The 14,890-nt window shown below is 35.4% G+C and overlaps 1 protein-coding gene across 1 annotated transcript in view; it reads right to left on the bottom strand.

Moving 5' to 3' along the window:
* Nucleotides 1–14,890, bottom strand: part of csmd3b (CUB and Sushi multiple domains 3b) — a 514,670-nt gene that overhangs the window by 55,594 nt on the left and 444,186 nt on the right. Inside the window, exons 53-56 of the mRNA XM_067361816.1 lie at nt 14,702–14,875; nt 7,689–7,862; nt 4,427–4,612; nt 1,777–1,950 (exon numbers count right to left, since the gene is read on the bottom strand). Coding sequence (XP_067217917.1) covers nt 1,777–1,950; nt 4,427–4,612; nt 7,689–7,862; nt 14,702–14,875 — 708 coding nt within the window. The remainder of the gene's footprint in view (nt 1–1,776; nt 1,951–4,426; nt 4,613–7,688; nt 7,863–14,701; nt 14,876–14,890) is intronic.

The raw sequence follows: 14,890 nt of genomic DNA, 5'->3' as shown, positions 1-14,890 counted from the left end.
TGAGAAAACTGCATAGCACACTTATTATAAAAATTACATTATTATGCATTGGTGTAAGCATTAATATAGTTATCAGTGTCGACTCCGGTTTGAACACTGTCGTCATTTTGGCTGCGTGAGATTCTCCAGCTTTGTTGTTGTTGAGCAACCGAAGCGTGAGCTGTTAACCCTTTGATGCATAACATGGGTCAAAAATGTCCCGGCTTGATCATCACAAATCCTCATTTTAATTTTTTTTCTTACTTTTTGAATAAAAACCTTTTTTGTATCACTACCCTTCTAATGCGCAACATGGGTCAAAAATGACCCGTATTAATTTCCTAAATTATTTCATGATTGAAATAAAACAGGAAATGAATACGGGTCATTTTTGACCCATGTGTGTAAAACTGATGTAGACATACAAAAACTGTGTTTGTTAATAAAGTATGAACATTATGATTTTTGACAATTAAAAACAAGATATTTAAGGAATACCTGGAATAAATGAATGATAAAATACATTTATTTCAAAGATTCAGCAAAGAAACACTCAACCATGATTGAAATTACATGAATACGGGTCATTTTTGACCCATGTTGCGCATTAGAAGGGGTTTTCATAGCTTGCGCATCAAAGGGTTAAAGCTCCACCCTCTTCTGGAAAGCTGCCCAGCTCATTTGTATTTAAAGGGACACACACAAAAATGGTGTGTTTTTGCTAACACCAAAATGGGGGCCAATTCGACAAGCTATAATAAATGATCTGTGGGGTATTTTGAGCTGAAACTTCACAGACACATTCTGGGGACACCAGAGACTTATATTACATCTTGTAAAAGGGGCATTATAGGTCCTCTTTAACTTTGCTGTCATTTTAGACACTGTACTGATAGAGTTACTTTATCTATTTTTGCTCCAACTTGCTAACCCTCATGTGTCTCACAGTAGTGGTGTTTAATTTCCTGAATGAATCAGTGTTTTTAAACAAGCAGTTTGAGTGAATGGCACAATGAATCAATTGTAAAAAAAAAAAAAATCACCATGTACTTGCATACCAATATTATAACGTGCAGAAAGAGTCACCGAAAAATCCCCACCACTAGTAAATAGACTGAGATTCTGTCTGGAACACAGACAAGCAGAGTGATAGAAACAGTGAGAACTCCCAGTGCTGGACTGTATATCAGGACTCTTGGAACTCAAATTAGAACACAAATTGGACTAGAAATAACTTTGGTGTAATTTCAAATAAATCACATTCCAAACACAACATGGCCAGCTATTTTTCAGGTTTGCTCTATGCCAGAGAAAACAGTTCCAAATGAAGCCAAAGCAGGAAGTGTTGCGAACACAGACAACAGACTGATACAGAACTGTTTTACAAAACACCAGTGCTTTTGGTATATCGCCTGTCCAATCAAATTTGTGGAATGAAATAACTTTTGCAACCTACGAATGTAAGGAAAAACAACAATTTTTTTTTTTTTGTGGAAGCAGCTATGTTTAATGAGCACAAAGCTGTTTGAATCAGATAAAACACTTCAAAAATAAACAAAAATCAGCACACTGGCACTGTTGCTCCCATAGATCAATTTTATTAAAATAGACAATGTTTTGACCACAAGTTCTTCCAATTAACTGTGATTTTTGATTGATTTTGTCGCGTTTCGTAGTCGTGTTGCGTCTGGTGTGGAATCGTCGCTGGTATCTTATCGTGTCTGGTCAGGACATGGTGTAATGCAGCATTAAATGGCTCTTAGCAACTTTAATTGTGTAGATGGATGTCCGTCCTACCTGAGCAAAAGGGCATGGGTGCGCTCCAATGGCCGTTGAGCTGGCAGGTTCGTGAGGACTCGCCCTTCAGTTGCCGGCCACCCGTGCAGCTGTAGCGCACCGTGGCGCCAAAGGTGAACTTGTCCCCACTCAGCACGCCATTGGGAGGAGATCCAGGATGCCCGCAGTCCACCACTGTCCACAACACACGCAGAAAAGTGTGAAGAAATAAGTGGATCGGCAAAAACTCCTTCAGAACACATTCACAAATTGAATATGATTATAATAAAACATAAAAGACTTGAAACAAAGGTGCTCTTTACTTTTAATTATATATTCGTTCTAGTTTATCTCAATGAATACGGTGCTAATTCAGCTTCCTGTAAGAATGGTTTGATCAGCACTTTCTGAAAGTTTCTTTCTTTCCTGTTTCTTAGACCTCACTGTTTCAAATTTATTAATCCACTAGACTCGATTAAGCTGCCATTCTATGTGCTATTTCTAAACCACTGAGACTCATTTTATCTATCTATCTATCTATCTATCTATCTATCTATCTATCTATCTATCTATCTATCTATCTATCTATCTATCTATCTATCTATCTATCTATCTATCTATCTATCTATCTAATACTCTACTGCATAGCAACCACCCAGAGTTCTCTAGAAACTGCAAAGCAACTCCCTAGCAACCACCCTGAGTACCATAACAACCACATAGCAACACTCTAGCAACCACCCAGAATACCCTAACAACCACATAGCAACACTATAGCAACCAACCTGTGGACCCTAGCAACCGCAAAGCAACACCCTAGCAATTGAGTAGCAACACCTTAGCAACCACCCCGATTACCCTAGCAATCACATTGCATCACCCAGAATACCCTAGTAACTGCCTAGTGATCACATAGCAACACCCTAGCAACCACCCAGAATACCCTAGCTACAGCAAAGCAACACCCTAGCAACCAGCCCAATTACCATAGCAACTAAATAGCAACACTCTAGAAACCAGCCCAATTACCTAACACATTAGCAGCCACCACAATTACCCAGGCAATCATATAGCAACACCCTAGCAACCAACCTGAGTACTAGAGCAACCACCCAGAATACCTTAGCATCTGCATAGCAGCACTCTAACAACCACCCAGAACACCCTAGCAACCGCATAGCAGCACCCTAGCAACCACCTCAAGTACCCTAACAACTGCAAAGCAATAACCTAGCAACCACCCAGAATACCCTAACAACCATATAGTAACACCCTGGCAAACACCCAGAGTACCATAGGAACCACATAGCAACACCCAAGCAACCAACCAACCAGAATACCCTAGCAACCACATAGCAACACCCTAGCAAATACCTAGCAACTGTCCAGAACTCACTCACTCACTCACTCACTCTATCTATCTATCTATCTATCTATCTATCTATCTATCTATCTATCTATCTATCTATCTATCTATCTATCTATCTATCTATCTATCTATCTATCTATCTATCTATCTATCTATCTATCTATCTATCTATCTATCTATCTATCTATAATACTCTACCACATAGCAACACCCTAGGAACCACCCAGAGTACACTAGCAACTACACAGCAACACCCTAGCAACCATCTAGAATACCCTAGCAACCACAAAGCAACACTCTAGCAACCACCCCAAGTACACGAACAAAACCCTAGCAACCACCTTGTGCACCCTAGAAACTGCAAAGCAACACCCTAGCATCCATCCAGAACACCCTAAAAAACGTGTAGCAACGCCCTTGAATCCACACAGAACACCACATGAACGCCTTAAAACCTTCATACTTTTTAAAACTGCTTCAAACTTTCTGGCTAGGCTTTCTCAAGCCAACATAAAGTTTGTCTACAAACTTTTTAATCTAGTTTAATATAATAATTTATCAAAATTGATTTAAAATGATATTAGTGGTAAGTAATGAGGCTTTAATGTGCACATGTAATAAAGCTAACATAAAAAAACATTTTTTAAACATGTTTTAGATGTAAAACAGCAGAAAAAAACAAAGGGTCTCAGCTGTGCATACAGTATATATTTTTGCATGTCAGCAGAAAAGCTGTTTACATATAACAGGTGTGAATACATATAAATATATACAAATAAAGCATTGAGTAATTCTCATAACCAGTCGAGAAACAATAAACACTGCAAGTAAGCGTCAGCATTTTTATGCGGAACGTGTCTCAGATCTTACTGTAGAGTCGCTTTGGTATTCACAGAGCCCTATAAATGGTGTTCAGACATGTAAAACTACAGGAAACATTATGGAAACACAAAGCAAAGTGGCGACTGGGCGAAAGGGCATCTCTGACAGCAGGGAGTCTTGTCAGGGCAAAATGTGAGCTCAGGTCCCGTCGACTTCGCAGCTGCTGCAGAACGTGTCTCACTGAGCTGTACACAGGCTGAAGATGTGCTGTGTTTCAACATTCACATAATAAAGCAGGGATCAGATTAAAAAAACCTGCCATTGCTAATTAATCTGCCACCTGTCCTTCAATTACATCCACTGATCTTAAGCAGCAGGAAGAGGGTCGTGCAACTAATTCCCCTCAATTACTGGAATAAACAGGTAATTAGCACCACAATGCCACTGCCAAATTTTCATTGAAAGATGCCAGAAACATACCGATACACTCGGGCAGCGGTTTGTCCCATTGACCCGTGGGCTGGCAGGTGAGGACGGGAGAGCCGAACAGGTAATAGCCGGGGTTGCAGTCGTAGAAAACCACCGTGCCAAAGGTGAAGTTTCCGTGCTCGATCTTACTCTGCCTGATAGAGTTGGCTGGAATCCCAGGATCAGAGCAATTGACAACTGAATAAAGAGAAGAATGGGAGAGGACAGAAACAGAGACATGTGTTATTTGGCAGAAGCACTAAGCAAGTGGCTTCAGTGGAAACAACTAGGTCAGATGCTCCACGCATGCGACGCATGTAGAATGAGAATTTGCCATTCTGTCACAGACATCCACTCAAAAAATTACCGTTAGGACACAATAAAATACGCTTGATCTTCTTTAAAAATGAACATAGGATATATTTTTGGATATAACTTTTTTGGAATCGGGTTTGTGTTTTTATTTTTTTATATATATATATATATATATATATATATATATATATATATATATATATACACATACACAAACCCGATTCCAAAAAAGTTCCAAAAAAGTTGGGACACTGTACAAATTGTGAATAAAAACAGAATGCAATGAAGTGGAAGTTTCAAATTTCAATATTTTATTTCAAAATACAACATATAATATATAAAATATTTAAACTGCGAAAATGTATCATTTTAAAGGAAAAATAAGTTGATTTTATATTTCATGGCATCAACACATCTCAAAAAAGTTGGGACAAGGCCATGTTTACCACTGTGTGGCATCCCCTCTTCTTTTTATAACAGTCTGAAAACGTCTGGGGACTGAGGAGACGAGTTGCTCAAGTTTAGGAATAGGAATGTTGTCCCATTCTTGTCTAATACAGGCTTCTAGTTGCTCAACTGTCTTAGGTCTTCTTTGTCGCATCTTCCTCTTTATGATGCGCCAAATGTTTTCTATGGGTGAAAGATCTGGACTGCAGGCTGGCCATTTCAGTACCCGGATCCTCCTTCTACGCAGCCATGATGTTGTAATTGATGCTGTATGTGGTCTGGCATTGTCATGTTGGAAAATGCAAGGTCTTCCCTGAAAGAGACGACGTCTGGATGGGAGCAGATGTTGTTCTAGAACTTGGATATACCTTTCAGCATTGATGGTGCTTTTCCAGATGTGTAAGCTGCCCATGCCACACGCACTCATGCAACCCCATACCATCAGAGATGCAGCTTCTGAACTGAGCGCTGATAACAACTTGGGTTGTCCTTGTCCTCTTTAGTCCAGATGACATGGAGTCCCAGTTTTCCAAAAAGAACTTCAAATTTTGATTCATCTAACCACAGAACAGTTTTCCACTTTGCCACAGTCCATTTTAAATGAGTCTTGGCCCAGAGAAAACACCTGTGCTTCTGGATCATGTTTAGATATGGCTTCTTTGACCTATAGAGTTTTAGCCGGCAACGGCGAATGGCACGGTGGATTGTGTTCACCGACAATGTTTTCTGGAAGTATTCCTGAGCCCATGTTGTGATTTCCATTACAGTAGCATTCCTGTATGTGATGCAGTGCCGTCTAAGGGCCCGAAGATCACGGGCATCCAGTATGGCTTTCCAGCCTTGACCCCAGAGATTGTTCCAGATTCTCTGAATCTTTGGATGATATTATGCACTGTAGATGATGATAACTTCAAACTCTTTGCAATTTTTCTCAGAGAAACTCCTTTCTGATATTGCTCCACTATATTTCGCCGCAGCATTGGGGGAATTGGTGATCCTCTGCCCATCTTGACTTCTGAGAGACACTGCCACTCTGAGAGGCTCTTTTTATACCCAATCATGTTGCCAATTGACCTAATAAGTTGCAAATTGGTCTTCCAGCTGTTCCTTATATGTACATTTAACTTTCCGGCCTCTTATTGCTACCTGTCCCAAGTTTTTTGGAATGTGTAGCTCTCATGAAATCCAAAATGAGCCAATATTTGGCATGGCATTAAAAAATGTCTCACTTTCAACACTTGATATTTATATATCTATATTCTTTTGTGAATAAAATATAAGTTTATGAGATTGTAAATTATTGCATTCCTTTGTACAGTGCCCCAACTTTTTTGGAATGTATATATACGTATATACTAATAATACTAGAAATAAATAAAAACATTTATTTTTATAATATATACTTTTAAATATAATGTAGCTCAAACTGTTTTATTAAATATATACAATTATATCATAAAATATTTAATGTATATGATGATTAGTATTTAAATAATATTATGAATAAATGAATTTTTTATAATATATTTTTAAATTTAATTTAGCTCAAACAACTGTTATATTAAATATACAGTATACATATTTTATAAACATTAGAAATATACAATATATATATATATATATATATATATATATATATATATATATATATATATATATATATATATATATATAATGATTTTAGTATTTAAATAATATTTTCTAAATAAATTAAAGCATTTATTTTATAATATATTATATTTTTAAATATAATTTAGATCAAACTGTTATATTAAATATATAATTATATTATAAATATAAAAAATATAGAATAAATATATAATTTAGCTCAATCTGGTATATTTAATATTTAAATAATATTATAAATAAATAAACACTTATTTTTATAAATATTTTAAAATTTAATTTAGGTCAAAATTTAATATGTACAAATATCTTATAAACATTAAAATATATAATATATATAATGATTCTAATATTTAAATAATATTATAAATTAATAAAAACATTTATTTTATAATATAATATATTTTTAAATATAATTTAGCTCAAATTGTTATATTAAATATATAAATATCATATAAACATTAAAATATAATGATTTTAATATTGAAATAATATAAATAAATTAAAACAATCATTTTTGTAATATAATATAATATAGCTCAAACTGTGTTAGTATCATGATCATACAGTTGCATGCAGTAATAAGTGAGTGCACAAATGCATAATGGCATATCACACAACATGCATTCTATTTCAAACTAAATATATCGGCATGACATTTTAGTATAATAAAAGTATAACATTGTGCTCCTTACCACACATCATTAATGACATTTTTGTTAGTGTACTTTCAGCCACCAAACCCCGCAATTGGCAGCCACTTAGCAACATCCAACAGCCGCCGTGCCCTTTCTTACCCACAGGGTGCACTGCGGTGCTTTAATACTGTCAGGCGGTGAATCAGGCAAAGCTCCGTGTGAATAAAAGACTTAACTTTTCTCCCCACCTTTACATGTTGGTGGTGGCTGGCTCCACTGTCGGTTGGCCTGACACTGGGCCCGAGAAGGGCCCTCCATCACGTAGCCCATGTTGCAGGAGAAGCTCACCACATCGTTCAGGTTGAAGCCATTGCCTACGGTACGTCCATAGATGGGGCTCCCCGGGTGTCCGCAGCTGATGGCTAGAGATGATGAGAGTGAGATGTTTTAATATGGCGCAAGCATCATGTTAAGACAATCTGTGTGTAGCAATGTGGGAAGCTGTTTTCTCACAACAGGTATATATTAAGTGACGGAAATGTTGTTAGAGCGTGATTAAATTATGGCAGAAAATAGATGTGGCCTTAATGTTGATTGGTCACTGTGGGAAATTAGTTCCTAATCATTTATTTGGTAAGTTGCCAACTTAGATGCAATAAATCAGATTTGGCTTCCCCTTGATACAAAGGCAATTCAAAACCAGCACCACAGTCTAAATATCACTGAACAGAAACGAAGGCAGGATTAATTCACCGTCATTTCAAATGGGACACAATCACATAAACACATCTTTAAAAGCAGGGCTCAACAATAAAGATGTACACTGTACATTCATTTGAAAACTTGTGTGTGATGTGTTTGATATCAGTAAGAATGTGTTTGAAAACCAAACAAACAAACAAACAAAAATATTTGGCATCATATGCCATCATTTTAAAAGTTATTGAATTTAAGGAGTTACATTTTAACTGTACGATTTACAGCTAAAGAAAAATTTCTAGACTGACTTAAGTGACCTCACTGCCTTAAAATTTTGAGTTCATTAAAATTAAAAAATTTGAGTTAATATAATGAAGGCGATTGGTTTAATCAACAGAAACTCAAAATATTATGTTATCTGAACCAAATTAATTATTGAAGTTGATTTGATAAAAGAAACAGAATAGAATTTTTTACAGTATAGAAAAAAGAACATTCAATGAAAAGAAATAATAAATAATATAAATCATTTATAATAATGAAATATTTGTAGAAAATACATTGGTCTATTTATCAATACACTGCTGTTCAAAAGTTGGGGGTCAGAAAGATTTTTATTTGCAATAAATTAATACTAATTAATACTAAATTGATCAAATTACTTTTACAATGTTACAAAAAATCTATTTCAAATAAATGTTGTTCTTTTGAACTTTCTATTCATCAAACAATCAAAAATATTAACTGTTTTCAACAGTGATGATATTCTTCTTGTGCAGCAAATCAGCATATTAGAATGATTTCTGAAATAAATGAGAAAATAGAATGATTTCTGAAGTAATGATGCTGAAAATTCAGCTTTGATCACAGGAATAAATTGTATTTTAAAATAAATGAGAAAAACAAGCAGTTGTTTTAAATTGTAATAATATTTTAGAATTTTTTACTGTATTTTTTATTAAATAAAGAGACTTAGACATAAGAGACTTCTTTCAAAAACATAAAAAAAAAAAAATCTTACAGACCCCAAACTTCATATGGCATAAAAACCTCTATAGCACATCAGATATCTATCCTCTATAGCACATCAAGACATTTTGTCTGGAGGGGTGTCATTTAAGAGCTCTGTAAGAGTCTTTGTGTGAAGGGAACATTAGTCCAATGAAATCCGCTGTTGTAATAGCAATGGGCAACACGGCACCATTTGTGCTCAATTGCAGGCATTTGTTGGCTGAATGAAGCGTTACATGCTGTAAACAGAAGATTCACACTCAATGCCTTCGGGTGAAAGCTGTCACTCCGATGTTCAGATTAGACATTCAAATCATATCGTTTATCAGAGTACATACAGGCGGCAATGTAAATCAATCTAACAACAACATACGGCCTTTTAATTACATGCCAGGTTGAGTTTACTTCATTTATGTGGGGAATGTATTAGAACTAAACTGTCAATCAGTTTCTGATATGGAGCTGGTGTTAGCAGAGCAAGCTTCTTGGGATCTACTGTGTATTATGTAAGTCGAGTATGAAGGGACTATCCTCACACGTCTCACTAAAGGTCTCTATAATGTGTGTTGATTAACATACTGAGCTCCAGAAGAGCTCTTACTTAATTAAAGAGAAAATTCTTCCGCTGATATGACGCATTTAGAGGTATATTTGCTTTTGTAATAGCTCTTCCAGGCTACAGTATATTTTGTTCCTCACTGTGCGTCTTTTCTGAACTCATAAAAAGCCAGAGTTGATTTGCATAATCACAGTTGTAATTTGTTTCTCTTTGCACAGAGGCAATTTTCCTTTCATTTAAAGACTCTCCGTAGCCCAAATTTCCAACCAAATCACTGTATGCTAAAATAGCTGAAAATGTACCCACACATATCCTTCTGATTTCAGCTTGTAGTGCAAATCTTGTGAAATGTAGATGGAAATGTAGAAATGTAAGATGTGACAAAACCTTTTATGTTTAAAGACCTGCTGAAACCACTTAATGAGCATGTTTTTTTTTTTTTATTTCCTGTGTTGATGTATTTCAAATTCAAATATGAAGTGAGTGCCTTTAAAAAGCCTTTAATTTCCACCATAGCAGGGTTATTAACTGAAACTAACAGTTTTGTTGCTTGAATGAACATTAACTGAAAAAAAATATATAAAAAACTTTTTATAAAAAATATTTATTTTATTTCAGCTAGTTGCCAAGGCAACATTTCTCATTTTGATCTTGATGCACTAAAATAACTAAAACAGAAATAAAAATGAATACAAACTACACTCACCTTTATTAGGCCCACCTTGCTAGTACAAAAACGTATAAAAAAATGACAAAAAGCACACAATAAAATTACTAAAACTTTAACTAAATTGAAATTAAAACCAAAAATATAAAGAAAAACGAATTCAAAATATCAAAAGGTTGACGACTTGTAATCTGACTTGCTAATCAAATGTGTTCTTAGTGAAAGGGGATATTTTAATTCTAGAATTCTAGCATTTGATTGGACAAAAATTAAGTGAAAGATCAATTATCAATATTTTTGCTTCATTTTTTCCTTTAAATGTATATATCTGCTGAAAATCAATTGCAAACTTTTAGTAATACACCAGCAAATAGATGACCTCAAACTAGCAGAACTGCACTAAAAGCCACACAACTCCTATATTCATTTCATGGGGTCTTTAAGTCGGGTAAACGATTAATACATCAAGTATGTCAGCTGCTATTGGTTAGATCCATTGAGGAATCACAAAGCCTAGTGCAACTTGTCTGGCACTGAAATTGCCTTTCTTTGCTTTTGCTTTATTCTGCTTCAGAAAGTGTGAGATGATTTGTAGATGCAAAACAGCTCTGTGATTGTTTCAGTAATGTCTTGGAGAAACAGCAGTCGCCATCATCAGTAGCCCTGCTTTCAGTGTAATTGACTGCTATTCTCTAAAAGATCATGAATGAAAGTGGGAATAAAAGTTGAATCAAATATCAAATATTACCAAATATAAGCTGTGGTTTTGCAGAGAACCCAGATTTTACATTGCACATCAAGAGAGACAGACCTTATCATCATTAAATATTAAAAACATTAACTGTAATAAAGCTGAAATAAAATATAAATATTAGTTGAAATATTAGTTATGCTTTGGCAATAGACTGAAATAAGCTCAAGTTAAAGCACTAAAATTGTTACCTGGAAATAAATAAAACTAAAACTCACTAAAACTAACACTGAAATAAAAATAAATGAAAAATTAAACTAAAATTAACATGAAATCGAAACATATAAAAATAAAAACTAATTCAAAACTATAACGAAACTAAAATAACACTACCCTCAACCCATTTCAGGTCATAACCCACCATTTGAAACATCACTTTATATAAGAAGATAAAAATCACACTGCATTCAGGACAGAAAAACGCAGGATCCGCCCAGACAAATTCCTCATCATCCATGTCCCTTAAATGGATAGTGCGGCCAAAAAGTAAATTCTGTCATCATTTTCTCAACTTCTAAACCTGTATGACATTATTTCTTCTTAGGAACACAAAGGAAGATATTTTGAAGAACAGTTTTTGTCCACTCAATGAAAGTCAATGTGGTTCAGTGTTGTTTTGGACACAAAGTCATACGGATGAAATATTCTGAATGATCAATCCACGATCTGACATGTGATGCAGCCTGGAATTAAATCACACCATGTTGGTTCATCTGGTCAGAACTGATCCCCAGACTGAGTCTGGATTCTCTCCAGGTTATTTTTTCCTCCATTCTGTCACCTGACGGAGTTTGGGTTTGTTGCCACTGTCGCATCTAGCTTGCTTAGTCAGAGACACTTAATATTCACCAACATTACTGATTTGACTGCACTGACACTATTGGATGAGAGCAGAAGATGACATCACTATTTTCTCCAGAGCTGCTTTACACTGTAAAAAATGACCGTGATTTTAACAGTAAAAGACTGTAAAAATGCTGCGGTGAAAAACTGTCAATTGGTTTACAGAAAGTTTCCGTCCTATATGCGGTGAATAACTGTAATAGATTTAATGGTACGTTTAATGTAATTTTACGGTAAAATACCATTAAATTCAGTTTTTGGAAGTGAAAAATAACAATTCATTGTAAAATTTACAGTGAAAAACCGTACATTGACATTCCCACAATTCCCTGCGTGATACTTCACATTTGATATATTTCCGTTGAAATAACACTGTTTCTTCTTAGTTTTTCTCATTTTTTTCTAATCAGTTATGTACATTAGGGTTTTATGTTACATCTATTGTTGTTCAATTAATGTTTATTGCATTTTTAAAATTTCATGCATGTTACCATGATGGTGTTTAGTGTGTGTGCGTGAATGACACTGTGTGCACCTTCTATATGTTAGTGTTGTCCTTCTCAGCTTGTGGAAAATCTGCTTTTGATGAACTCTGATTCATCATGTGACTCTTATCACCACTGTGTTTGGTGACTGTCAGTGTATTATAAAGGTACAAAACAGATATTAGTACTTCATTAGGTTGGTAAATTAACATTATATCAGTTAATGAAATATGTTATTTTACCGTAAATTTAACAGATTTAAAATGTAAAATTCACAAGTAACTCCGTAAGTATGTTTACCACAGCTGCCGGTATTTTTCCGTAGAAACAATGGGATTTTTTTTACAGTGTATAGCTGAATCGAACTCGTTCCATAATTGATGAACTTCACCAAAGTCCCTTTAAGACAAGTCATTTCACTCGCCAGCCATCTTTAAAAAACAACCACTCAGGTGCAGCTCCCATCTCTTTGAATTTCATATTTGAAAATCACCAATAAAATCTGACAACTGTCTCATAAATGTTGCTTTTAAATGCTCGAATCATGACATTTTTCAGGCTGCACCAAGCTAATGCGCATGCGCAGTCCTAAGCGCGCGTCTCAGTACGCTGACTGTTTCTATAGGAACCGGAGCTTCTAACTGCAAACGGTGATTGGCTGTTTTCTTTAGAAGGTGGGAGTTATGCATTGCATTTTCTCCCATTCATAGTAATATGAGAGTATATAAAGTCTTTGAACTGAATCAACACTGAACTGATTTCAACTAAATAATGACTGTTTACTATCGTCTTTGCATCACTGAATCAATATTTTACTGTTCATCACTGTAAAGCTGCTTTGGAACAATCTGTATTGCATAAAGCGCTATAAAAATAAAGGTGACCTGACTTGACTTGACTCATACAGGTTTAGAGTGACATGAGTGTGAGTAAATGACAGAATTTGCTTTTCAGCATGAATTATTCCTTTAATAAAATGGGAGATGATGTGGATTAATCCTGCAGTCTCAAACACTGCAGCTTTTGGTGAGACTGACTTCACTTCTTTCCCTGCAGCTCCTTTTTATCAGCTCATTTTGTCTAAATGTGCTTCAAACAAATAAACGCCCCCGTTGAAGTGAGGCAGACTTGCTGCAGTGCGTGTCTGATAGATGTGGGCTGTGAGCGTGGACCCGGCGTACCACTGTGCAGTGGGAGATGACAGTGACGGCACTTTCTTAAAAAAATATATATAAATAGCTCCCTAAATACAGAGAGCTCTTAAGGTGGATACTTTAAATGCCAGTGCCATTTAGGAAGAAGAATCAGAGCACTGAGCAGTGTCTGTGTCATGATGTCATATCCCCTTATGCTTGTTTGCAATAGAGTTATTTTCTGTGTCCCAGATATAGTAGTAGTAGTTAAAACTGCAACAGTGAGCGTGCTAAAATTAGGGCTGGCAATTGAGTCAAAGCTTTACATAAATTAATTACACTACCGTTCAAAAGTTTGGGGTCAGTAAGATTTTTTAATGTTTTTGAAAGAGTCTATTCTGCTCCCCGAGGCTGCGTTTATGTGATTAAAATACATTAAAAATAGTAATATTGTGAAATATTATAACAATTTAAAATAGCTGTTTTCTATGTGAATATATTGTGAAATGCAATTTATTCCTGTGTGATCAAAGCTGAATTTTCAGCATCATTACTCCAGTCTTCAGGGTCACATGATCCTTCAGAAATCATTCTAATATGATCAAGAAACATTTATGATTATTATCAGTGTTGAAAGTCGTGATACAGTTTTTTTCAGAACAGCATCAATATGAAATATAAAGCTTTTGTATAATAAATGTATTTACTGTCACTTTTGGATCAATTTAATGCATCCTTGCTAAACAAAAGTTAATTTTCTTTTAAAAAAATATCTTACTGACCTCAAACTTCTGAACAGTAGTGTACATGAAAAGCTTATTAATTAATCAGAATTAATTGCTTTAATATTTGCTGAGAAAAGCCTGCATATGAGAACGATTCAAAGACATTTTTTGCTTTATATATTATGTATACAGGCCAGGTATGCATTAACATATTTTTAATTATTTTTTACTAAATTACTGACAGCTACTGTATATCTAAAATACATGTGACTTTATTTCTTCACCCCAGCATGTGGTGCTTCCGGCCTTTTTCTGAATTAATCTATTCATGGATTCAGTAATTTTCCACAGCTTGTCTGAAAGAGAAAAGCGTGAGTCCCAAACTCACGGACGCAGATGGGCAGCTGTCCGGACCAGTTGTGGTCTTGTTGGCAGATGCGCACAGAGGAGCCGATGAGGCGGAAGCCGGAGATGCACTGGTACACGACTGTGTCTCTGTAGCCGAAGTTCTCCCCGATCACCTGACCGTTGACGATCTGCTCGGGTAAACCACAGTGGCCGGCTGAAAGGACAGGAA

The sequence above is a fragment of the Chanodichthys erythropterus genome, chromosome 15, assembly GCF_024489055.1.
Source record: "Chanodichthys erythropterus isolate Z2021 chromosome 15, ASM2448905v1, whole genome shotgun sequence".
Classification (NCBI taxonomy): domain Eukaryota; kingdom Metazoa; phylum Chordata; class Actinopteri; order Cypriniformes; family Xenocyprididae; genus Chanodichthys; species Chanodichthys erythropterus.
Note: the sequence above shows the minus strand (reverse complement) of the source record. Positions and strands in the feature narration are given on the sequence as shown.